At 42.7% G+C, this 25,167-nt stretch overlaps 2 protein-coding genes across 2 annotated transcripts; one reads left to right on the top strand and one right to left on the bottom strand.

The window, feature by feature from the left end:
- The first annotated feature begins 4,096 nt into the window (after positions 1-4,096).
- Positions 4,097-11,968, top strand: LOC147210343 (mitogen-activated protein kinase 14A). Its single transcript, XM_086108891.1, has 12 exons — positions 4,097-4,320; positions 5,545-5,674; positions 7,626-7,684; positions 7,899-8,010; positions 8,900-8,929; positions 9,002-9,049; positions 9,167-9,281; positions 9,363-9,434; positions 9,740-9,819; positions 9,914-9,992; positions 11,031-11,204; positions 11,301-11,968. The coding sequence occupies exons 1-12, from the start codon at positions 4,187-4,189 to the stop codon at positions 11,360-11,362; spliced, it is 1,095 nt and encodes a 364-aa protein (XP_085965017.1). The 5' UTR covers positions 4,097-4,186; the 3' UTR covers positions 11,363-11,968.
- An 884-nt stretch (positions 11,969-12,852) lies between these two features.
- Positions 12,853-17,615, bottom strand: LOC147210342 (keratin, type II cytoskeletal cochleal-like). Its single transcript, XM_086108879.1, has 9 exons — positions 16,979-17,615; positions 15,724-15,932; positions 15,575-15,635; positions 15,376-15,471; positions 15,057-15,221; positions 14,543-14,668; positions 14,227-14,447; positions 14,089-14,141; positions 12,853-13,712 (listed from the first exon to the last, which is right to left on the bottom strand). The coding sequence occupies exons 1-9, from the start codon at positions 17,489-17,491 to the stop codon at positions 13,492-13,494; spliced, it is 1,665 nt and encodes a 554-aa protein (XP_085965005.1). The 5' UTR covers positions 17,492-17,615; the 3' UTR covers positions 12,853-13,491.
- Between the last annotated feature and the right edge of the window lie 7,552 nt (positions 17,616-25,167).

Genomic DNA, 25,167 nt, shown 5'->3' with positions numbered 1-25,167 from the left:
TTTAATGTGTTTCTTGAATATGTTGAATCTGACTGAAGAACAACTTCGTTTCATCATATTAGGATTAAAATTATCTACACCACAGTGTTAATCTTCTATGTACCACTTGTTCTTATACCAAGGGGTAGGACAGTCCTGCCCCTACTAGGACTAGATAAGTTTCTTACTTCTTCCTACTCCTTTGAACATAGAATTGTGATGATGACTGGGGGTTTTTTCTTATCCTTTTTACAATTTTTGCTTGCCTTCACTTTTGTCAATTTGTTGTTGCATAGTGTTTTATATGTTCAATAAATAAACAAACAATATTGTCAGGAGAAAGCATGTCCTACATTAAAATGACATTATATATTATATTGTATTGTACTGGGTATTATATTCTACTGTATATTGTGTTGTCACTGATTAATGGTTCCCTCGATTGACTTCAGTACGAGGCAGGTGACTTGTTGTCAAAGCTTTGAATTATATTTTGTTTTATTATATATTTACAATTGTGAATGTCGCCTTATATTTACCGTGAATATTTGTATTTTTCCCTGGGATTTAAAACGTAACCTAGCTATATTTTTAAGATACAGTATTTCCATTTATCCTAAATGTATACTACCTTTGAATTTTCCATTACACACTATTACACATTACAGGTTGGAATCATGGATAATATGTTGTGCTGTTTGGTGTTTAGTTTAAAAAAAAAAAACCAATCAACTGGTCAACAGGCAGTGCCCACCACCAAAGTCTTATATTTTAAAACGGTCAACCGGATCTGTTTATGTTTTGACTTTTGTCTGTATGACAACGTTATCCTCATCATCGGCTTCTTAGGTCATTTAAAAATGAAAAATACAAAACACAAAATCAATTTTTTAAAAAAGTACCGGAAACTGATTGTTTTCCCCCATCATAACATGGTCAACATTACATACCTGTCAACTTTTCGGAGCGCCAACCTGTATAAACTACCAAAAAAATCATTATAAAGAGCAAAAAATCCTTATAACATACCAAAGCATTTTAGATGTCAAAATAACGGCAGAAAAAACCCCACGAAATTTTCAATATTTATTGTCGATCTCCATAATACATATGTCTGGTTAATGTCTAAGCATCATTCTACTTAGTGGCATTACTGTGTTCAGAGTTGTATTCCTGCGTTACTTTTTTCACCAACTCCAAATGCTGACCCATCGGCTCGAAGTTACAGCATCCATTCATATTTACTTTGGAAATAAAAGCATTTGAGTAGACTAGCACCATTCTGGGCAAAAGCAAACGGAACTACCTGTTTTTTGGGGACAGAAATTTTCAGAATCCGTATGATTTGTGCGATACGGCCATATACGTAAGATTCACCACAAAATCCGTATGAATTATGGCTAAACCGTATGAGTTGCAGGTATGACATTAGTACACATAGTATTGTTTGGTGACTAATAAATCGTTAAAGTAAAAAGCTTTTGCTTATTCAAGGAATTAGTATAAAATGGAAGCCATTATCCCCCGGCCAGGAAATTCCCACTTTCTAAGGATTCTAAACAGTTTTGAAAAAAGAAGAGCTTCTTGTATACAGTACTGTCATTTTCAAGATTGCTTATGGGCTCTCTCTGCTGGCCAAAAATGTTATATTTTGTTTCGTGAAAATGAACTACTAGTTGATTGTTTTTTTTTTTTGTTTTTTTCCTTGACACTGAAAATCCATAGTTGTCCGTCACAGTATTGTCACTAAGATTGCTTGTGGTCTCTCTGTGCCGGCCAGAAATTTTAATTTTCGTTGAGTGAAAATGAAATACTCTTTCATTGTTTTGTTTTGTTTTGTTTTGTTTTATCCAGGTCGTTTGACTTCTTCCAACATTCCAAAGACATGAATTTTAGGTTCAATGAAGCATCTAAACTGAACGAGACGTGAATGAGAGTTTGGGTGGTTTTCTATATACAGTATGACCTACGAACCGTCTAGAGTGTACCTCACCTCTCTCCCAAAGTCAGCTGAGACATGCTCCACCTCAGGATGTCCATCTATGACTTGAATTTTTATTTTATGATCCTGCACATCTTCACTCGTGCATAACAGCAAGTTTATGATAAATTTTTATGCAAGCAATATAATACATGTTCACTATACTGTGCACCGTTGTAAATAAGATTTTTTACTAGCTTTATGGACCCTTGGGCAGACACATTAACCCAGAGGCAACTGAAAAAGAGCACACTAAAAGAGGCGCTTCAGTCATGAAATGATAGTGTTCTATCTGTGGACTGTGAATGAGTGAATCTGACACTTAGATAGATCTTTAGAAAACAAGATACACTTTTTAGATGTAGGCCCCTCTTCACGTGCACCCTAGAGTGGTCACTGGTGGTGTAGCGGTGCAGGTAACATGAGTTCAATTCCCATTCTGTGATGATATACAGGTAAATGTGAGTCTATCTCTATATATCACCTGTGACTGAATGGCATCCAGAGGACAGAAGGGATAGAGGCTCCATTACCCCGCGACCAGAAACAAGATCAGTGGTTTAGGGAATGGATTTCATTGTAAGAGTGTTAGTGTTCTTTTCGTGTTTCCTCACAGACAACAATACAGCTATTACTTGACATTCATTGTTCCCTTTCCCCCTGAGAGGTGTCTTGGTTTCCAGAGGTTCAGTAAACAACCGCAATGCATTTACATTTGCTATAATTCATTTAGTTAAAGTAAAGCCATTACTTATGCTTATCACAATCACATTCTTCTTGTTAAAACAAACAAAAAAATTATAATCCCTCCATTTTTCCTCTTTCTCAAATGATCAAGGCGCATAGCCACGCCCCCAACACTGAGTCTTGAATTTGTTCAAGGTGTCTTCTGATTTTTCTATTGCCTTCATTGACTGGTGCTTGCTCATATGCACGGTTCAGTTGGTTTTGTGTGAGCAATGAGGTTTTGGACCTGTGCCTTTGTGGGATCAATGTCAGTGATTTCCAAACCACTGTAGGAAATTATCGAATTTCACTCAGGAAGTCAAGTTGAATTTCTTTCGCAATAATAATCAGTGTGGGTGGATTTATTTATGCACAGACATGGGCATTTTGTTAGTCTGACGGGTGGACCGTCAGTCTATCACTGTTCCTGACAGCCAATCAGCGTCGACAACATAATTTCCAGGTTGCACACTGGCGTCGCACAAGCCGGCCGACGCACAGCCAAATAAAGAAAATTTTAAATTAAAACAATATACATAAAAACAGTATGAGACATGTGATAGAGTATTGACAAATTCAAAGTTATCATATTGAAAAGTTTCATTTTGTTGTATGCTTATTTGACCTCGAACGCGTGTGATCATACAGCTTTAGAGAACCCCGAAAAAAGGGCCAACTTGATAGTGCAGACGAAGGTTCAACTTCGGGTGGGCAGCACGATAAGATGTCCTTGAGTTTGCTACAGTATCTCAATTCATGCGAAATCTACCCATTGAAGTAACAAGGTATCCATTGTTTGTACCAAGAGATGTTTTGGCCTCCAGGTGCCCACTGAGGGGCGTATCGGTGGGCTGGGCTGAGAGGCATGACATGTAAATGAAGAAGGGAGTGTTTTCCTGATATATCACTTGTAATTTGCATACACGATCAATAAAAAGCCGGCAGAGGCTGCAGAGGTCAGGTGTCAGTTGAGAAGCGCACCCGGAGTGGCTTCATAGAAAATGGCGCCTCCTGCTGGCAGCAAAGACAATCTCTTCCTGAGTCTGTTTGTTCAACTGTCCGAGCGAACATCTCTGACAAACACGTCAATGGGGTATGTGGGACTCAAAGGAAGACAACATTTTTTTTTCATTTTTAATGTATGTGGCTGCGTGTGACAAAGTATCGTTAAGTCCGTTCTGGACAATGATTGGTTGTTACTGAGAACTCAGAAGGCGGACTGGGCAGACCTGAAATACTGACGGCAGCTCACTGACGGATTCACCGGACTGACGATGCCCACCTTTGCGCGCACACACACACACACACACACACACACACACACACACACACACACACACACACACACACACACACACACACACACACCTGCCTACACACACGCCTACACACACGCAGAGGCGTGGCTTCGCCCCCTCCAACCTTTACTACTCTCTCACCTGTCTGTTTACACTCACACACTGTGTACACATCTGACTCGTTGAAGTGGACGTTTGAGTCATGGACTCTCCACCGAGCGACTCTCCGGTTCGACCGGGCTTCCAGAGAGTGGAGATCCAGAAGACGACGTGGGAGGTCCCGCAAAGATACACCGCTCTGCGGGCAGTTGGATCTGGTGCCTACGGCACAGTTTGGTGAGTGAAACCGTGAAACTTGAGAGCACATTATCCATATTTCAGTAGTACCTACATGTACTTTGACATCGTATTCTGTGCTCAATGTTGATACATATCCTGCTGATGAATGTTAGGTAGCACTTGATAAAAAAATCCAATGTTGCTAGTTTAAAGAATGTAGAATTAACCTTAAATGATACAGTATATGACAGGGATGTTCTCGTTATCATTCAAGTATATTCAACGTGATATCCGTCATCAAGCATGCCCATCAATTGCTCATCCTGTTGATAAATGGACAACAGTCATCATAAAAGCCTCTTTAAGTCAGCCTCTTTAAGAGTATTGTCCCTGCAGGGTCTGCGTATGCGTTCCAGTCATTGGACTGTGACACCCGCAGCTATCTGTCTTCTGCAAGCAGAAGCACTATTGTGCACCTCGGGCAAGTCAGCAAGTCAGTGCAGGTCCACTGATATGTAAGAATCTCTTCCACCGGTAGAGAGGCACTTAGCAGACAGAGATAGCACATCCATCCATCCGTCCATCCATTTTCTGCTCCGTTTATCCTCACAAGGGTCGCGGGACATGCCGGAGCCTATCCCAGCCGTCTTCGGGCAGTCAGCGGGCGACACCCTGAACCGGTTGCCAGCCAATCACAGGGCACACATAGACAAACAACCACTCACACCAACCACAATTTTGACTCTAAATTGTCCCTAGTGTGGTTGTGAATCGTTGTTAATGAAACACTCAAAATTTTAGACTGTTCCATTAACCTGCCATGCACGTTTTGGAATGTAGGAGGAAACGGGAGTACTCAGAGAAACCCCACGCCAGCCAGGGAGAACCTGCAAACTTCACACAGTATTTTTCTCTAAATATGTTTATGCATGCTCAGCAGTCAAGTGGTTAACACATGAGCCTCACGGTTCTGAAGATGACCTTTTAGTGAAAATATCAGTGAAAAATTATCCATCATTATGAATGCGAGTCAGTATGCTTGTTTGTCAATATGTGCCCTGCGATTAGCTGGTGACTAGTCCTGCATGTGCCCAGCCTCTCGGCCAAAGTCATCTGGAACAGGATCCAGCTGACCTGTGACCCCAATCAGCGTTTTGAATGGGTGGATGTCTGAATCAGCACTCAACGACATCCTGTCTAAATCGCTTGCCAATGACAGTTCTCATCAATGAAGTGGTTGTGAGAGTCTTCAATGTCCTGTCTGTAATGTGTTTGTGCTAGCTCTGCTATAGACCAGAGGACCAAGGAGAAGGTGGCCATTAAGAAGCTGTATCGTCCTTTCCAGTCTCTCATCCACACCAAAAGAGCTTACCGGGAACTCAGACTGCTTCGCCACATTGAGCATGAAAATGTATGTTGTTTTTGGGGGGGGTTTTAGTTCAGACATTTCGTTAACCGTGTATTCTTGATTGCAAGTAGAGCCCTCAAGGCTGGATAATGAGATTGAGGTTTTCATGCATCCATAACAAAAACTGCAGTTTTCCTCATCTGTCTCATCCAAGCCAAGTCAATTTTGAGGACAAGCAAACTTTGTTGACCATTCAACAAAAGCCTTTAATCTCATCTGCGCTGTGGGCAAAGCTGGGAGGGCTGTTTGTTGTTAGAACCCGCATGGTCCAAGACGACAGGCGTTCCTGTGTACAGTTTTGCGTCTAATCCGGGAAGGAGGCTAAAAACGAGAAGCGATTGATCCATAATTCTCCCTGAATGTCATTGTTTTCAAACAAAAAAACAAAAACTTGCTTTGAGCATAACCTCATTTTTCATTGAGCAAATATCTGAAGGGATGTACTAAAAGAACTCTGCGTGTTCTCTGAGTACCCAAACATAGAAAAACAATACATGGAGTCCTATTTTTGTAGACAGGCGCATGTGCGCTGTGCCTAAAAGCTGGCGCATCTTCATTTTCCCGCTGGGGCAAATCTAGTTTACCGTCTTTGGGAATTTGGCAGACGGCGCTCCCCTCTTGCCAGGCGCTCGTGCAGACTGAGGATGTTTTCTATTATATGCCCCCAGCGCACCTGATGGTTTGGTTGCAGAAAGTAGACTGCACTTAAGACCACATGAAACCAGGTCTAAGTTGTGGCACAGGAAGTGTGAGTCCATTTTGGTGGATTTGAGCCAGACGCAGGCAGTGGAATTTTGTGCTCCGTAGATATGTGTGGTGAATGTCATTATATTTCATTCATCTGCGTGAGTCGACAGGGACGGGCTACTTGGTGGCCCTGGCCACTCCTTTTGACTCTCTGGCCATCGCCTTGGCCAGCCCCACAGACAGAAGAAGATTTTGACATTTTTCTGCCATTTTCACATTAAAAATGCCCTTTCAGGGGTTTTTTTTCTAGATTTTGAGCTCATTGTACACATCCATCTTCTTTGTCTACTTTGTGGGGCAGCTGACCCCACTGCCCCACTGATAAAAAGGAAACTAATGTGGTCATGGTCACCGCATTGCTGATTTCAAACACACCTTTCACGCTATGCTGCTACTACTGCTACTCGAGATGAATGGGCATTCACACCCACATTCTCCACTCTCAGTGAGTGGGAACCGATGCTACGGTGCCAGCACACAAGTCAGACGAGTGTACCACTACACCATGAGCAACCTTCATCATCTTTTGTGGTTTCTTATATCTCATTCAATATGCACTGTTCAGATAGCGATGATGTAATGGTACGCTCGCCAGATTTGGCCACAAACAGTCTAAGTTCTGTTTCCTCTTTGGAACAGTGCCAACGTGGGTGTGAACGTACAGTGATCCCTCGCTATTTCGCGGTTCGTTTATTGCGGCTTCAGTGCATCACGGATTTTTTCAAACATAAAAAAATAAAAATTAAAAAAATTAAAATAAATAAATGTTTTAAAAAATTCATATACAAGGATTACAGAACTATATATGTTGCTCTATGAGACTCGCTGTTGTTTTGCAGCTTCTCGCGGACCGTTTGCAGACTTTTTGAGGACTTAATTTTTTAAAATGTTTTTTTTATATTTTTTACCTGTATATGTTTATTGGTCGCTACTTCGCGGATTTTCGTTTATCGCCGGTGGTTTTGGTCCCCATTAACCGCGATAAACGAGGGATTACTGGAGTGTGCCATTTACCGGACATCAGATTCCCATATCTGGGAACAGGTAAGCAGGCGGAGAAAATGAATGAAGAGATTATTTGAATAAGAATTGAAAGGTAAAAAGCACATTAAGATGGTTTTGTTGTGGAGGTATTGTTTTAAGGATGTGTGTAAGAAGATGCTATATCTAAGCAGAATGTCCCTCTTTCCCCATGTTGGCGCCAAAGGTCATATGCCTCCTCGACGTATTCACACCTGATTCCTCGGTGGAGAAATTCCAAACCTTGTGCGTGAGCGAGCAACCACATTTTTCTGTTTGTTGTTGCAGCTTGTCAAGATGCTTGGCGAGTGTGTGCGCGGATGTATGCATGGAAGGTTCAAGCATGAGTGTTTGGAGCAAGTGCATGCATGTTTGTTTTGGCTGCCTATGGTTCTGTTGCTTGTCAATGATAGTTATTTTCACCACAGTTTTTTTTTCTTTTCCTTTGACCGACATCTAGTTATATGGTGATGCCATTTGTAGCGCAGGATCTGGGACACATCATGAAGAAGCGGAGATTAACTGTTCGCATTATCACGTACCTGTTCTACCAGCTTCTCAGAGGACTTAAGGTAAGTGTGTGATTTTGTGTAGGCATTGGCACTCTGGATGGATGGATGGGGTTTTATTCTGTTAACCTCTGGCATTGGCACAATATTTTGGGGGGGGTTCACCGAGCTCTTTCGATCATCTTTCTGTCTGATCAGAAAGACTGAAAAATATATCAGCATGGAATGCATGTGTGATAAAACATTTAGATTGGCAATATAAAGAAAAACAACAATGTTGTTTGTGTAAGGGCATGCGGCAGCTGTGAAAGTGAAAAGCTGCCTTATGTTTGTGTCCTATGTGTTGTGTTGTGTTATTTTTGTTATTTTGACTTCAAAATGGCGCCGCGAGAGTGGCTGCCTTTCCAGCAGCTCCTATATTTTGTTGTTCGACTTCTTCCTTTCATAACTTTGCTGCTGTGAATCGGGAATTTCTCCATTGCGAGACTAATAAAGGTTATCTTATCTTATCTTATCTTATCACTAGTGACCCCCAAAAAAACCCTTTGTTTTGTACAGAGCCCCTAAAGCAGGGGTGTCATAAAGTGACATGGAAGGGGGGGAAAAAATGCAGTTTTTTTTCTTACATGTCACCTTAGGGGCTCTGTAGATTTGTGTTCAAAAGTGGCTGAAAATGAACATTTTTAGCAATAATATTTCTTTAGCCACAGTATTTCTTGAATTTAACCAAATTTAACCCAAAAAAGGCTACTTCTTTTCCAAACGTTAAAATGGGAATGATTTTTTTGTCTCATCTTAAATTGCGAATGGTTTTCACGTAGGTATGAAAGTATACGTTTGTCAAAGATGGACATTTGACACACAGCGCGTACTTGGCTTAAAATGGATGTCAAGAAATTACATAATCATTTTTTAAGACATTTTTCTCCCACTTGTGTTTTCCTCTTTTCAGTACATTCATTCTGCTGGCATCATCCACCGGGTTAGTATGGGCGGAAAAAAACATTGGTTGTGTGCTTTGCTATTTTTTTTTAAATAGTGGTTCTGTTTTTAGGACCTAAAACCTGGTAACCTGGCTGTGAATGAGAACTGTGAACTAAAGGTAAACTTGCATAAACGGGGGGAAAAAAAACGGATTCACAATTTTTTTTGTGTGCGTGTGGTTTGTTGGGGGGGGGGGTTCGCCTTTCATGATAAATTTTTAGTTTTATCTTACCAGATATTGGACTTTGGCCTTGCGAGGCACACAGAGACCGAAATGACTGGTTATGTGGTGACCCGCTGGTACCGAGCTCCAGAGGTCATATTCAACTGGATGCACTACAGTCAGACAGGTCGGCTTTGGAGACAAATATTTCTCAAATGGGTCACTTTCAATTTCAGCCCAGAATAATATTTGCCTCCACTCGTCACAGTGGATGTGTGGTCAGCTGCCTGTATCCTGGCCGAGATGATCACCGGCCAGGTTCTCTTTCCTGGACATGACAGTATCCTCAAACCTGCTGGCTCCGTTACAAAAGACTAATCATGGTGGCGCAGCTATTACCAACACTTGCCTTCGATTGAACCCTTTCAGAAACGGCGGCCGCTACAGTGGACATGCAATCATGTTATCAGGTTACAGGTTATCATTATTGGTGCATGAAACGGTTAATATCCAATACAGTCATGTCATGAAAATGGGGGCAGTTGCTTAAAAATACATTTGAATTGTAGTCTGCTGCTGTGTCCCTATCTGTATACGTTAATTATACTTGCAGCACGTTGAAAGTTCTTTAACCAGCTTGCTCAGGTATTGATCAACTGAAAAAGATCCTCCGCCTGACTGGAACTCCTGACCATGCCTTGGTGCAGAAGATGCAGAGTAAAGATGTGAGTTTTATCTATGATGTGCTTTCCAGAGTTCATATTTGGCACATGTTAGTGGACAACTTGAAAAAATGGAATGCGAGCACTTGTTTTCCAGGCACAGTCATATGTTCAAGGTCTCCCGGCGCAAAAGAAGAAAAACTTCAAAGACGTGTTTCCATCCATGGAGGAAAAAGGTGGGTTGATCTTCTCTGACTCCAGACTATGGGCAGATGGGGAGACATAAAAATTATTTTTATACCTGTACATTTTGACTTTTTGCACCAAAGGGCAGTGGAAAGCAGCTTTTTGAAAAACATAAGCCAAGTGACGTTTTTTCCCCCCAAAATGTGCGTGGATAGGAAAAGCTCAGGTTATTCATCCGTATTAATTGGCATGACGTGTGTGTACTCTGACTTTTCCACCAAATCCACTAGGATAGGCTCTAGTTTATCAGTGACCCTAATGAGGACAAGTGACGGATGGATGGATGGATGGGGTTTTATTCTGTTAACTTTATATACAAGTGTGACCTATCAGTCCGATCTAGCCATCCATTTTCTGATCCGCTTTATCCACACAAGGGTCGGGAAGAATGGTAGAGTCTATCCCAGCCGTCTTTGGGCAGTAGGCGGGGGACACCCTGAACCGGTTGCCATCCAATCGCAGGGCACACAGAGACGAACAACCATCCGTGCTCACACTCACACGAGAGACAATTTAGAGTGTTCCATTAACCTGCCATGCATGGTTTTGGAATGTGGGAGGAAACCGGAGTACCCAGAGAAAACCCACGCAAGCAAAGGGAGAACATGCAAACTCGACACAGGAAGGCCGGAGCTGGAATTGAACCCGTTACCTCTGCACTGTGAGGTCGACGCGCTAACCACTGAACACCAAGCCGCCCTTAGTCTGATCTAATGATTATTATTATTTTTTTATTTCCTGCATTTCAGTGCTAGTAGTCCCTGGAAATTACCGGTATTTTCAAAGGCTCAAAGTGCCTTATAGTTTGGTAACCTGTGTTTTCATGCGGACATACTTTTTGACTGAGTGTTTTATGAGGGGAAAATGCAGCCAGTGTTTTGGAAAATTCAACATTTAGCTTAACTGTTTCAGCTATTCGGTGGTATTACATGTCTTGCTATGTATTGGGACACTCAGTTTACTGTGTCATGTATACATCACCAATTTTGACATCTTAAATAGCTCTTCTTGCATCTTGGTGCCTGCAGCTGTGTTGCTATTGGAGGCCATGTTGATGCTGGATCCGGACACAAGGCTGACAGCCACACAGGGACTTTCGCACCCCTTCTTGGCAGAATACCATGACCCGGAGAGCGAGCCCGACTCGCAGCCTTATGACGACTCCTTTGAGAGTCTAGAGCTCGCCATTGGGGAGTGGAAGAGTAGGTCTGACTTTTTTTTTTTTTTAACGCTACCTGAGACTTGTTCAGTACTGAGACATATCTGATTTGTTTATGGTTTTCTCTTCATCCTCCCAGGTCTCATCCATATGGAGATCATGACTTTTGACCCAGATGACCCCAGTCACACAGCCATTTAGGGAGATGCAGCGGTAGCAGATTTGCATTTAATATTGAATCGCCCCTTAAACATTCTTGTCATCAGATAAAAGCTAAACGTAAATGATTTGGAACTAACTATGCACATGTGAATGTTATTCTCGAGATGTAAGCACATTCTAGACACAATAAGCCACGAGAAGGTTGGAGGAATTGACACCCTCTAAAAAAAAATTCTCCTTTCACTTGGAAGTTGTAGTGCATCTCATTTGCAAATGATGTATTCTGCCATACCTTAATATGCATTATATATTATAAGGCAATGATTCTCTTGTCAGTTCATGCGATACTTTGCAATGTAACTTTGGAATGTATTTTTTTTATGTGTTGGTCTAGCGCTGTGGCATTTGTCAAAGAAGAGCATGATATTGCTTTTGCTGTTAAAAAAAAGAGACTTGTCAGTATTTAGAAATGTATCTTTTAACGTTGAATGAAACTCAGCTATCCAGTGTTCTAATCCTTACTGAACTGGGACCAAATGATGTAATTAGTCTTTTTTTCCTGTTTTGATCAAAGACAATGCCTTGAGTATACCACCAGCATATAAACTGTCATGTCAAGACATTATAATGCAGAGTTTATCCGTATATCTGAAAAGGCCATGATTTATGCAGTTGTCATGTGAGTATCTATGCATTAATTATTGGTCATTTAGTTATCGGCTTTTTCACTGTATTTTCTGTCCTGCTTATCCTTGACATGGTCACCGAGGTTACGATTTGTACTGTGAGAAATTTGATTCTAAGGCCATTTGATGAAGGATATTTTTCGTAGCGCAAACCCAGATGGGGCACATGGGAAGTCGAGGTCGTCAGATGGAGTTTTATTTTGAACCACTAGAGCGCAGCATTAGATCAATCATTGATGAGAGGAAAAACAAAAACATAAGGGAGGGGGGATTGTGTTGAGGGGGAAACATAAACACTTGCCCGTCCAGGTGGAATGAGAGCGTGTGTTTTAGAGTGTCCAATCAGGCTGTCATGTATGTTTTTGGAATGTGGGAGGAAACCAGAGTACTGTATCCAGAACGGGGATCGGACCCATGGCCCCTGCACTGTACAATACATGCTGATTTATATAGCGCTTTCACAACAGCGGCAGCTGTAACAAAGCGCTTAACATAAAGTAAAATAATAAACACAACACATAACATAAAACACGGACAGTCGTGCAGTCCTAACCAGTAAGGTCGATGCGCTAACCACTGGACCACTGGGCCGCCCCGTTTTAGTTATCTATCTGGAAATTCAAGCGTCCATACACTGCTATGCTTTGGGTCTGGTCATATTTACAGGGTATTTGGGGATTATATTTTATTGAATGCCACACTTTAAATTGGCACGTTTTCAATTTGCAGCTAGTCTATGTTTTTAAATTTCAAAATACTGCAATTCTATGAAAACATCCTCCTGTAACATGGAACACTGAATTCAGCGAATGTTATCTAAAATTACACAAGGAACATTGTAAATTAGACGAACTCAGCTTTATTCCAGGCTTAGTGGAGAACAACTTGGTTGTCCCAATCAGACTCAAAATTTTTCCCTTCAGACTCAAGAGGAAGTGATGCTCATGTGTCTGCCAGTTTACTCTCGCCGGCAGATTAGATGCCAGAAATCACGTGACAGCGTTGTATGGTGTGTGGTCGCTTCATGCATGCATGCTCATAGATGAAGGATTGCAGAAAAGATGAGCATGTCATCGATTTCTTTGTTGGAAATATGAGATGACTGGACCTCCTCCTGTGCCTGACATGTTAGCGTGCACTGATTTGTTACATCGCAGGGATTCTCCGTCATGCAACTACAAGTGTGTGCTTGTCTACAGGACAGCATGTCTAGCAAGTAAACGACAGCCACGAGCGCAAGAAAGGACTGACTCATATGTATGCTCTGCTTTTTATTGGTGCTTTGATTATGGACTCTGCCTCTGCTTGTATTTTGATGGAACCTCTGACTCTCTGAGTGTGTACGCTGCTCAAACCAAAGAAGTACGGGAGTATGGATGACAATAAATGTGTTGATATGCGGAAGATATGGACGCCCCCCCCCCCCGCCCCCCTTTTTTTATGAGGACAGTAAGAGACAAAATGGACTCAGTTGGACCGCAATCAACGGCGAGAGCTGAGGCTGGTTCTTGTGACCGACATGGTGCTGCTGCCACTGCTGCCGCCAATTCCGCCGCCGATTCCGCCGCCGCCGCTGCTCATGCGGGTCATGCTGCCGTAGCCAACGCCTCCACCGCCGCCCATACCCATACCCATACCGATGACTCCACCCATTCCCATTCCCATTCCCATTCCCATTCCCATTCCGCCTCCTGAACCAGCACCTGGTGATAGCAAAGGGACACATGAGTCAGAAATAATGTGGCACTGCACACAAGGAAAACTATATTAATCATTTCTTTTAAAATCGCAACTGATCTTCCAACATCAGGTTATGAATCACAAAAGAATCTTATGATGGAAATACAACTCATTTTCCTAACACCCTTTCATGTAGTATTGTGATCAATACTGCGTATGAATAAATGAAACATAAATCTGCCCCAGGAAATACCTGAAACTACTGGATACGGCGGGGCATTTACCGTGTTCAAAAAATATGACCGCCAGCATGTTGCTTTTATTTATGAAGGCTCATGTTGTAAAAATCTGGCTTCACCGTGATTTTCGAAAAGGAAAGAGCCGAATGTCCATACGTACCAGCTCCACCGCTAGATGACTGTATGTGAATGGTTGCATCTGAATTGCACAGCCTGCAAAGAAGTTCAGGAATGAAATCCGATGCTGCACACCAAGAACGGATTACAGTACAGGGGGAAAAGCTGCCGGGCCAAGTACCTTTCCTCCTCGCCCTCCAGCAGCTTCCTGTAGGTGGCGATCTCAATGTCAAGAGTCAGTTTGAGATTCATGAGTTCCTGGTACTCGCGGATCTGGCGGGCCATGTCCTGCTTGGCTCTTTGCAGGGCATCCTCCAAGTCCTTCATTTGGACCCTGGCATCCTTGACAGCCAGCTCACCGCGCTCCTCGGCCTCAGCGATCTGAGTCTCTAGGTTGGCACGCTGCGAGTGGAAAGTTTGTCACCGTGCGTTCAGGAAGGGTTGGAAACATACAAAACGGACCGTATGCAGAAGTCAAGTCAAATTGAATGATTTACCTGTCCCTTGACTGCGTCGATCTCATTCTGCAGGCGAGCAATCATGCGGTTGAGTTCTGCGATCTCGTTCTTGGTGCTACGAATGTCATCTCCGTGCTGGCCAGCAGAGGCTTCCATGTCCCTCCACTGGAAGGACAAGAGTGGAAATCCCACAACCGTTGACATGTTGTTTTTTTTGACAGAAGGTTATGATCTGAATGTTTTAGCAGAACTTGTCTCAAACGGGCGGCTGGGGCATGGACTAAAAGATGAAATACGGAGGGAGGATTTCCTGTATTTGTTTGGCAGTCAACCACTTGGTAAAATGTTCCTTATAGCCACCGACAGGACGGGGGTGGAACATTGTCAACCACAACTTTTAATTTTCTGTTTTCGTATTTGTGAATGGAACATGTTGGCATACACTACCGACTTTTCCAATTTCAAGCCACGTTTAATAATGTAGAATAGCCGTCAGCTGGGAGGGAGGATTCTCCCATCATTGCTCATTGTCTTCATTTGACATTGTGTTCACCTTCTGCTGATACCACTCCTCTGTGCTGAGGCGGCTTTGGTTGGCAATGTCCTCGTACTGAGCCTTCACTTCTGCTACGATGGAATCCATGTCCAGGTTACGGCTGTTGTCCATCTCCACGATAACTGAAGTGTCCTTGATCTGGCTCTGGAGTTCACGCAGCTCCTGATACACACAAAATAGATTGGACGGTTATGTTGGTGAAGTTCAGTTGTTATTCAGTCAAAGCTGAAACCAGGACAGAATCTCTCCAAAATGGAAATGGTCTCCTTGTTTCCTGGTCTCATTATGACCACTGAAGCGAGTTGGTTTTACGTACTGTGTCGTAGACAGCTCTGAGGAAGTCAATCTCATCCCGAAGAGCGTCAACCTTTGCCTCAAGATCAAGCTTATTCATGTAGGCACCATCGACATCCTGTATCAAGAAGAACCAGTGATGGAGACAAAGAGATCCTTAAGTGACTAGTTTTTAACATAACTTTTTTTCAATGGCGGATTTATTTTAAGGTTTCATCCACCTTCTTAAGGAGGACAAATTCGTTCTCTACTGCGGCACGCTTGTTGATTTCATCCTCGTATCTGAAACAGTAGAAGCATCGATCGACAAGCTGTTGAATACGAGATGCGGCGATCAAATCATGTAAAGACACGGATAACTGAGACACACTTGTTCTTGAAGTCCTCCACCAGGTTCTGCATGTTCCTCAGTTCTGCCTCCAGTTTGATCTTCTCATTGCCAAGCCCATCCAGCTGTCTGCGCAGGTTGGCGATGTAGGCCTCAAACATGGCGTCGATGTTGGAGCGGGTGGTGGTCTGCTCTTGGAGAAGATTCCATTTGGTCTCCAGCATTTTGTTCTGCTGCTCCAGGAAGCGCACCTAAAAGCAAGTTCAAATCTACTCTTAGTCGGGTAAGGGGATGGCATTTCTTGATGGCACGCAATATGGAGATGACTGATGTCTGTGGTGATTCCTTGAAGGGCTCCTCACCACCACTCCAAATAGGGCCTTTTATGTCATCATATTTTCGTCACTGGAATTTTAAATTCTGCTCGTGGCTTCTTCACACACGCCACCCAGTTTGAAGTAAAATGTCGTAGAAATGTACTGAGCTCATTTGAAAGCATGCGATGATCTGAACAAACATGTTGGAACTTTCTGCCCCGGAGAAATGAAAGCCAAAGTGCCTGGAGGAGGTGGAAACCCATCTCTCCCTTTTGGCTCCCACACCTCATTTAGTCCCTCCCCCAAGACCGTCTGCAATGCTGAACCTTGAGCAAATGCTCATCCCTGAGAATTCCTGATAAATCTCAAGCACCGCAGTGTGCACGTTACATTTTCTCTGAAAAGCGATCGGTCCGGGGTATTTTCTACCATTGATGTTGAATCAGATAGTGAATCCTGAAATGATACTGTCGCCATTTGCTGCAGATGAGTGCATTCTTATTTACATTATGCAAATCCAACCAGTCCAGCATGCATGAGCTTGAGCCTTGACTTTTAGATAAATTCTAGTAGTTATAGACCAGGCGTGCTGCTTCACTCTGAGAGACTACAGTCCACTCACTGATAACCTGATCTCCCTTGAGTTTAGAAAGCAGCGGACACAGGATACGACCACTATAGTGTTTCTGCTTCTCATTGCAGAGGCAGATGGCGAGGGCCAGCTATGGTCATAGATACATGAAATGGGAAATGGCCTTCTTTGTAGAATTTACATGACATGAAAGCAGTTTGAAATAAAGAGTATGCAATAAATTACAGGTTTAAACGTCATACGTACTGTATGCGGTACCCACATTTTGGCCATTATTTAAATAGGCAGCACTTCAGAGGAACACAAAATGATTCGTCAGTTTTGCTCAAACACACAAATCTTAAGTTATATTTGTCTCCAATTGAAGCTCAGTCAAAGGGTCACATACCTTCTCAATGAAGTTGGCAAAGCGGTTGTTCAAACCCTTGATCTGGTCTTTCTCTTGTGTGCGGACCACCTGGATGGTGGGGTCAATCTTAATGTCCACTGGGGTCAGCAGGCTTTGGTTGACTTGGACGTTTGTAATAGGGTGGACCACCATAGATCCACCACCATAACCGAAACCTAAACCAGACCCCAACATATTACCGCCACCACCGCCCATTCCATAACCTGCACCAGCCATTCCATAACCTCCACCGCTTCCTACACCAATGGCATAACCTCCACCACCACCACCACCACTGCCACGCATACTTGACCTAAGAATGGTGGAACTTGATGATGCTATTGGGACTGACCGAAAACTATATGCAGATTTTGAGCTATATCCACCTTTGGCACCACCTTTGGTAGCAAGACCACCGTAAACGCCGAAGTCCCCTCCATAGCTGCTACTGCCTCCTCCACCAGTCCCATAGCTGGTCCTCACAACTTTAGTGCTACGCGTGGACATGCTCATCTTGAAGAAAAGGAGTCACAGAGAAAAGAGGGAGCAGAGAGAGAGAGAGAGAGAGGTGTGGCAGAGCAGAGGAGACCACTAAGAGGTGAGTCAAGTCCCTCCAAGTACTTGCTGTCTGTTCCTGATGCGTTTTTATGGGCCTCTGGCAGTGAGGGAGGTGCCGGCTGAGCTCCACCTTTTCTGTACCTCCCAACCGTGCTCCAATCACATAGAACGCCAAGGGTTCACCTGCCGGAAGGCGGGCTTCCGTGCAATCATTTGGTCTGTCAATCAAGCAAATTTGCCACCCCCGTAAAATGAGCTGCCTTGCCACACCCGGCTGGACGAAGAACTTGCAAATGTACAGTACAATCAAAAAAATCCTGCAAATTTGTCAACATTGTTGCTGTGGTGACCTTCGGCTTATCTCATCAGAGGTTGCGGACAACAACTGCCTTGCATAATTTGCTTGACGCCATTTTTTTGGGTCCTTTTTCTTTATTTTGTTTTGTTTTATTTGCAACCCACCAGTTTTGCATCTCGACTGAGGAGAGGCAGAGCCGAGGTACTTGCGCACTGGCTGAGAGTTGAACCTGTCTGTGCAAAATCGCCAAAGCCAGCAGCATATGCCACCACACTCCCAATGCAAATATAATATTACTAAAAAATGTATTAAAAATTCATGGTATTTACGATATGTAAGTATAAATATATATATAAAGAGAGAGAGAGAGAGAGATGGGGAAAATCCACACATGCGGGCTTTCACGAATAGATGAATAGGGGTGTGTAAACAGTACAACAGTACGGCACACCGTGCCTTGCTCAAGGGCACCTCAGCAGTCCAGTCAGAAAGGTGACCTGCCTCTCTCCAACAATTTGATGGCTTTGCGATTGAATGAACGAATGATTAAATACCGGTAAGTAAATCAATAACGCTAAAAAGGATATACTAGCCTGCCATTTGTCCACATTAGCGGTGCAGTGGATATCTTTCGATAGCGGGTCACCACAAATACTTTGTAGTAGTTTGTAAATTATTTTAAATTACGCATGACCTAACATGAGGTGGAAACGAAGGCACGATTTCCTGTTCTGTTTAGACTTGTTGAAACACATCACATGCACTCTGGCTGAGGTGTTGTCTTCATCGTCTCTCTTCTGCAAATGAGCCTCCTTGAAGGTGCCAGAGGGCAAGTCACACCCCACAAGATTTTCCACGGCTTCTCTTTTTATTTCCAAAATGCTCTCATTGAAAGTATTTTGCACATTGATGCAATTTTGTCATTGGATATAGTGAGCAATTTGTTTATATGCATTGGTCACTCGAAATTTTGCCGCCTCCTTTGCACCGTTGCTAAAATAAAGAAATAAAAAGTCTGAAAAAAAAGCACGGTTAGCCAAGACTACATTGATCCTTGCTGAGGTCAATTGAATTGCATGGTCCTGAAATTAAATAAAAATTTAAATGTAGGACCCGAGAGGAAGATTTTAAATTTTTACCCTCAAATGACATTCTGATCAAAATAGGAACCTAGCAACGGAGTTTAACAAAACCAATCATAAATAATACACTTTCAGATATTCGCTGTTCTTACAATCTTTTTTTGTTGTTGTTGTGTGGCATCGTTTTATCGAACTAATGTGCAGTATTGACTTATTGCAACCTGTTTCAGAGCCCATTATTTTACCATGTGTTATATGACCTTATCTAGTGAAGTTTTTGTTGGGGCAGAATGCGCAGTTGGAGCTGCCCATCAACTGCCCGCACCAGCATCAATAAAGTTGTCGAAATCTGAATCATCTGCAACATGAGCTTACGAATTTGTTTCTCATATGCACTCTTTTGATGAAAGCCATGCTCATACTCACATGAAGCCTGTGTAAAGCCTACAAGTACCTAGGTGTTCTTCTGAACAACAAACTGGACTGGTCTACAAACACGGACACCCTGATTAGGAAAGGACAGAGCCGACTCTTCCTACTCAGGAAACTGAGGTCTTTTGGGGTTCAGGGGTCGCTCCTTAAGACTTTCTATAACTCGGTGGTGGCCTCGGCCATCCATTATGGCATTGTCTGCTGGTCAGGCAGCATCTCAGCCCGGGACAGAAAGAGACTGGAGCGACTGGTCAGGAAGGCCAGTTCTGTCCTGGGCTGCTGCCTTGACACTCTGGAGGAGGTGGGCAACAGAAGGATGCTAACTAAGCTAAAAGCTATGATGGACAGTCCCTCCCACCCTCTCCAGCCCGCCCTGACAGCACTAGGTAGCTCCTTCAGCCAGAGACTGTTACACCCGCGCTGCAAGAAGGAGAGATACCGGCGCTCGTTCCTACCGACTGCTGTCAGGCTGCTGAATAAAAAATAGCAACAATAATATTAATATTAATTATATGATGTGGAAAACAACTGTAAATAGCACTGCGATTTATCCATTTTGTATTTATATTGCACTTAATCGAACGGTGTTTGTTTGTTTTTTCTTCTTCTTTCTGCCTACATTCTTGCTGCTGGAGGCTGTAAATTTCCCCAGTGTGGGACAAATAAAGGATATCTTATCTTATCTTATCTTAAAGTTGTCATTTCCAGCAATGCACAGAATGACAGAGCAAATATGCTCATGTTATTCTCGACTACATTTAAAAACCATCTCGGAAGAATATGACATATTTTTCTTTTTTAATGGCACAATGCCTACTGACAATATTGACTTTTTTTTCCCAACAAGGATTCTAGCGTAGCTGCAATGACATGAGTGACATCTGAAGCGGTCCTGTTTGCACATGCGGTGGAATGCTTGCAGGCTAATGTTCTTTGTGAGAACTGTCATGGGGATGGGAGCTCGCGCTGATGAATCCTGGCAGACCGAAACAATAATCATGCAAGTGTGTTTTATCCTGCTTTACTTCAAGTTGCACTGACAACTGACTCAATATTTAAAATGCTTATTTGTCATGTCTTCAGTGAACCGAACAAAACAAAAACTGTGGTAACACTCAGCATTGAAATTTTTCCCTCTTCTTTTTTCGTCAGATGGAAGTGTGAAACGTGTGCAGTCAGAAAACACTCAGCCCCGACTAGGGGCACCGCGTTGTTCTTTTTTTCTTAATTAAATTTAAAAGGCTTGAACAGACGAAAAATTGCTCATGAATGAAAGAGTTCTTTTTTGAAGCTCAGGGCTTACTACTTTGACGAACAACCATTCGCGCTCACATTCACACCTAAGGACGATTTGAGTGTTCCCTTAACCTGCCGTGCATGTTTTTGGAATGTGGGAGGAAACCCAGAGTACCCGGAGAAAACCCACGCATGCATGGAGGGAATATGCAAACACAGGAAGGCTGGAGCCGGAATTAAGCCATGCACCCCTGCACTGTGAGGCGGATGTGCAAACCAGTCGCCCACCATACCGCCCACCTGTAAAACAGAATAATAATAAGAAGAACAACAACGTTTATTTTTCAAAATTTGTGCCTCAAATGGAGGCGCTTGCAAGCATCTTTGTGGGTGCGTGCGTCTCTCTATGGCCCTCCGGGGTGACGGCTCTGACTGTAGTATCTCTTCTTATTTGGTGCTGCGGCAAATCCACTCAGGCTCTACGATCAAGGTGTGGTCATGGGAGCTGCACTAGTTCCCAAAAAAAAAAAGGATTAGTCCCTCTTTCACATACACATGACATAAATCATCATGTTCAACAAAGACTTTTGGGTGCGTTTGTGGCACAAGACCAAAACAGGCATCCATCCACAGAGAGGACTTACAGTTTGCTAAGTCAAGAGTAAAATTTAAAAAAAAAGAACATTTCAATAGCAGCCGCACCTTGAATTAGAAGGATTTCACCAGGAGCGTGTATGTCATTTTGACAGTCAGTGACAATCATTTACATGCCGAAAAAAAAAAGGAACCCTATCCCAACTCCAATTCATGCAGGTTGGTTTCTGTCCTTATCACTTGACTGAGACAGCAAACGTTGGTACGGCACATGTTGGATAAAAGTTTGTAAGTGTCGTGTTCCTGGACCTCGGAAAGGCATTTGACACCAGTGACCATCAGGTTCTCTTGACAAAGTTGACAGACCTTAATTTTTCATTATCGATCCATCCATCCATTTTCTAATCCACTTATCCACACCTCATCGTGGGTAACTCCAGGAGCTGGTGAGGGAGAGTAAAGTTTACGATGGAACGCAAAGTTGTTGTTGTTTTTTTTTTTCTTCCACGTCACCTTAGGTTAGGCCGGGGCTACATTTTTCGCCTTCCTCAAATATGAGTCTATTGACAATTCAAAAGCTTGTCTTGACTCACACCATCTCAAACATTGCAAACCACACCCTTGAGCACAGTTACCCATGAGCCAAATGGCAAAGCTGAACATGCAGAGCAGAATATGAGGCAAGCTCAATTATATCATTGTCGATGTTTTATGTTGGACAATGTGTTCCACGGTATCATTGTTATTTTTTGTCAAATCTTCTGGAAAGAATATGCTCATGTGTATGGGTGGAGAAAGGCATTCAAAATTCATTTTTTATCACTGTTGGACACTCTGGGTTTGTGATAAAGTATCACTTTGTGCCAACAGATGTCACAAACTGAAAGTGTTATTTTTTTTAGCGCTCCTGTCAATCATCGGTCATCACTTTTGTCCCCTCCACAGCAATTTTGGTTGTCAAAGTGGGTAACAGTTTCACGATGAATAAACTAAGCACTCAATGAGAACCTTGCGAAATGAATATTCCACATTTTATGGGGGTTGCAAACTCGACCTGTCCTTTCTCTGCTCTGCAGTGCAGCAGAATGAACAAAACAGAGTCAGCTATTTTTAAAAAAAATGATCAAGCTTTGCAACATAAATCATTGCGCCTCACGAATTTCGCCTACCAACAAGCGGAAGAATGCAATAAAATAATACATGTACTAAATTCATATCCTCTTCGTTACTTGCGCCTGTTATTTTGGTTTGGAAATTGCCCAAAAAATCGGTGTGACATTTAAAAGATGTTTGAAATGACAAAAGGACATCAGACAGTAAGAGATTACTTTTCATTGCATGCAGCCAAATGTAATTGTGGCTCGGCGCACTGCAAGTAATGTTGCACAATCGGTAAAAGTGAGTAGCACATAGAATAGCAGCCCCTTCAGGCAATCTGACGAGTAGGCTGCGTCCTCCCATAAATCACGCTAACTTTGTAGATTTAAAGGGAACAAGGATATTATTTCTTCATCTATCGGGTTCAATTTCGCTGTGCCTCTACCTGCTCGATGCCGTAGCATGACACAACTTGCTTCAAGCTCCGTTGTTATTTAACACTCGATGCCGCTGCTGCTGCTGCATCTGCCTGCGGCAGGAAATTTTGATTTGCTCTCACAGTTTGGGATGAATTTGAGCAGAGGGGAGCGCACAGTGAATTCGAGGTGAGAATGTACCTCATAGTTAGGAGATCTGGGTTCGAATTTCCATATAAACATTCCTGCGTGGTCTTTCCTTGTTCTTCCTTGTTTGTGGGCTTTTTCTGTGGACTCTGCTTTAATTTCTTATCCCAAACACATTTATGGGAGGATAATTGACAACTAAAGTCAGCCTGGGGGCGGCCCAGGGGTCTAGTGGTTAGTGCGTCGACCTCACAGTGCAAAGGTTTGATTGCAGCTCCGGCCTTTCTGTGTGGAATTTGCATGTTCTCCCCTTACCTGCGTGGGTTTTCTCCGGGTACTTCCGTTTCCTCCCACATTCCAAAAACACGCATGAGAGGCTGATTGAGGAGAACGTGAAAACTCCACACAGGAAGGCTGGAGCCAGGATCGAGCCCACGACTGCACTGTGAGGTCGACGCACTAACCACTGGACCACTGAGCCGCCATTCAATAATCTCTTATGAGCCAATATTCCAAACACTTGTGTGAACCCAAAACGGAGATTCATTACCACCGAATACCTAAATAATAATTTCCTTTAGCACAAAGCCTTAACACTTTACTTTTTACTTATTCACACTTCAGCATGGTCTTTGAATTAGTGATTTTGAGACATTTTTGATTTCCTCAAGTCTTGAGGTAGGGCTTGGTTTTGTTGGGCACGAATAGGCCAGACCTGTCAATGAAGAATGCAAACCACCTCGAGGTAAAAACCACACCTCCAAGCAGACCAGAAATGAACACACTGAAAATGTCTTCCATTCGCATTTTCTTCACCTTACGTCATTTGACATGTTCTGTTCAGCCTGCGAGCTGTAGTTAAAACTACAGAAACACTGATTGAATTTAAAAAAAAATTAAAACGTAATACAGTACAATGAAATACAATATGTGTTAATGATAATATTAGTGCTCATAAATGCAGTAGAGTGACGGAGGGTCAAAAGATCAGGCAAGACAATCCACAGACAACAGCGCCCAAGTTTGGCACACGCCGGATAAATTGCATCGATGCTAGCATCTAAATCTCAGTGTTCAGATGTGTCACTGATCATTTCATTCCTTTTCTGTCGATTTTTTGTACCACTCCAAAAGCACTCGGCAAGTCCTGACTATCATCAAGTGTAACTTCTCGTCTCCTTCTTTTCCATATGAGCTGAGTAATTATGCCGTCTTGTCTCGACCTGCTTTTTGCTAGCAGCGGCATAAAAAAACACAAGCCTTGCCTACAGGTATCAGCCAGTAAAGTCTGCGAACTTTAAGAAGGTTGCTGACTTAGTCTGATCATGGGTGACTTTTAAATCAAAGAAAGCAGTGAGTAGAGAATACATTTATCCCTGTCACTGACAAGTCAAATATTGGATAGATGTCTTAAATTAAGCCAGGCATCACTATTAGTGTGTTTTTTGGGCTGCTGTTTTTTTTTTTTTTTACAATCCCAAATGATGAAGTCAAAGTGGGGCGGGCCCTATCTACATTTGCATTGAGACATGGGAGGAAATTACCTTGGTAAGATCTTGCACACCTTATAAGGAATTGTTCTTGCCACTGATGATGCATCAGGCCATTTTCTACTGCTGATCATGTTTGGGATCAAGGGGAAGCTACAGTCTAAGTTTCTAAGTCTAATACACACTTCCTAACCAGATGTGTGACAGAAATGCCATTTTAAAAATGTACAGAGTACGCACCTGCCCGCAAACAGCAATTGACACCCATTGAGATGGAATTGGGAAAATTAATTTTGGAAACCACACAAATGATTCCAAAAACGCAGATAAACCTCCAACATGTTCAATGAGAAACGGGGGTTTGTAGGGTTTGGAATGTTGCAGGAGGCCAAAGCACCCAGAAACAACCCATTTACCATCACAGGGGAGAACATAAAAATTACTTACCAATTCCAACAAATACTGATAAAAAAAGATAATTTTATCTTAATCTCTAACTATAGCTCAATATGTTCTTTCCACTCCTCTACAAAGTTTGGTGAACGAACAAAAAACAATGCAAACGTAGCAACTCAACTAAAGTGCATGAACATTTGCACACTTCAAACAATGCACTGATCTTTACGTCCCATTTTCAACGACTGCAAGTGTTTTGGTTTATCTTTCTCTGCATCATTTCACACACAAAATTCCTTTTCTTTTGAGTTTAGGTGGATATGATGGTGTGATTCACTTTATCCTCTTCTGAAAAGCAGAATTACATTTAAGTACATTCATGCCTGTACATGCTCTGCTCCACCCTTGATGGCATTCTTCGTGAAAGGATTTCTTTTTATAA

This window comes from Hippocampus guttulatus, chromosome 1 (genome assembly GCF_054856545.1).
Source record: "Hippocampus guttulatus isolate MCC_2025c chromosome 1, RoL_Hgut_1.0, whole genome shotgun sequence".
Taxonomy (NCBI): domain Eukaryota; kingdom Metazoa; phylum Chordata; class Actinopteri; order Syngnathiformes; family Syngnathidae; genus Hippocampus; species Hippocampus guttulatus.
This window is presented reverse-complemented; position numbering and strand designations above follow the sequence as displayed.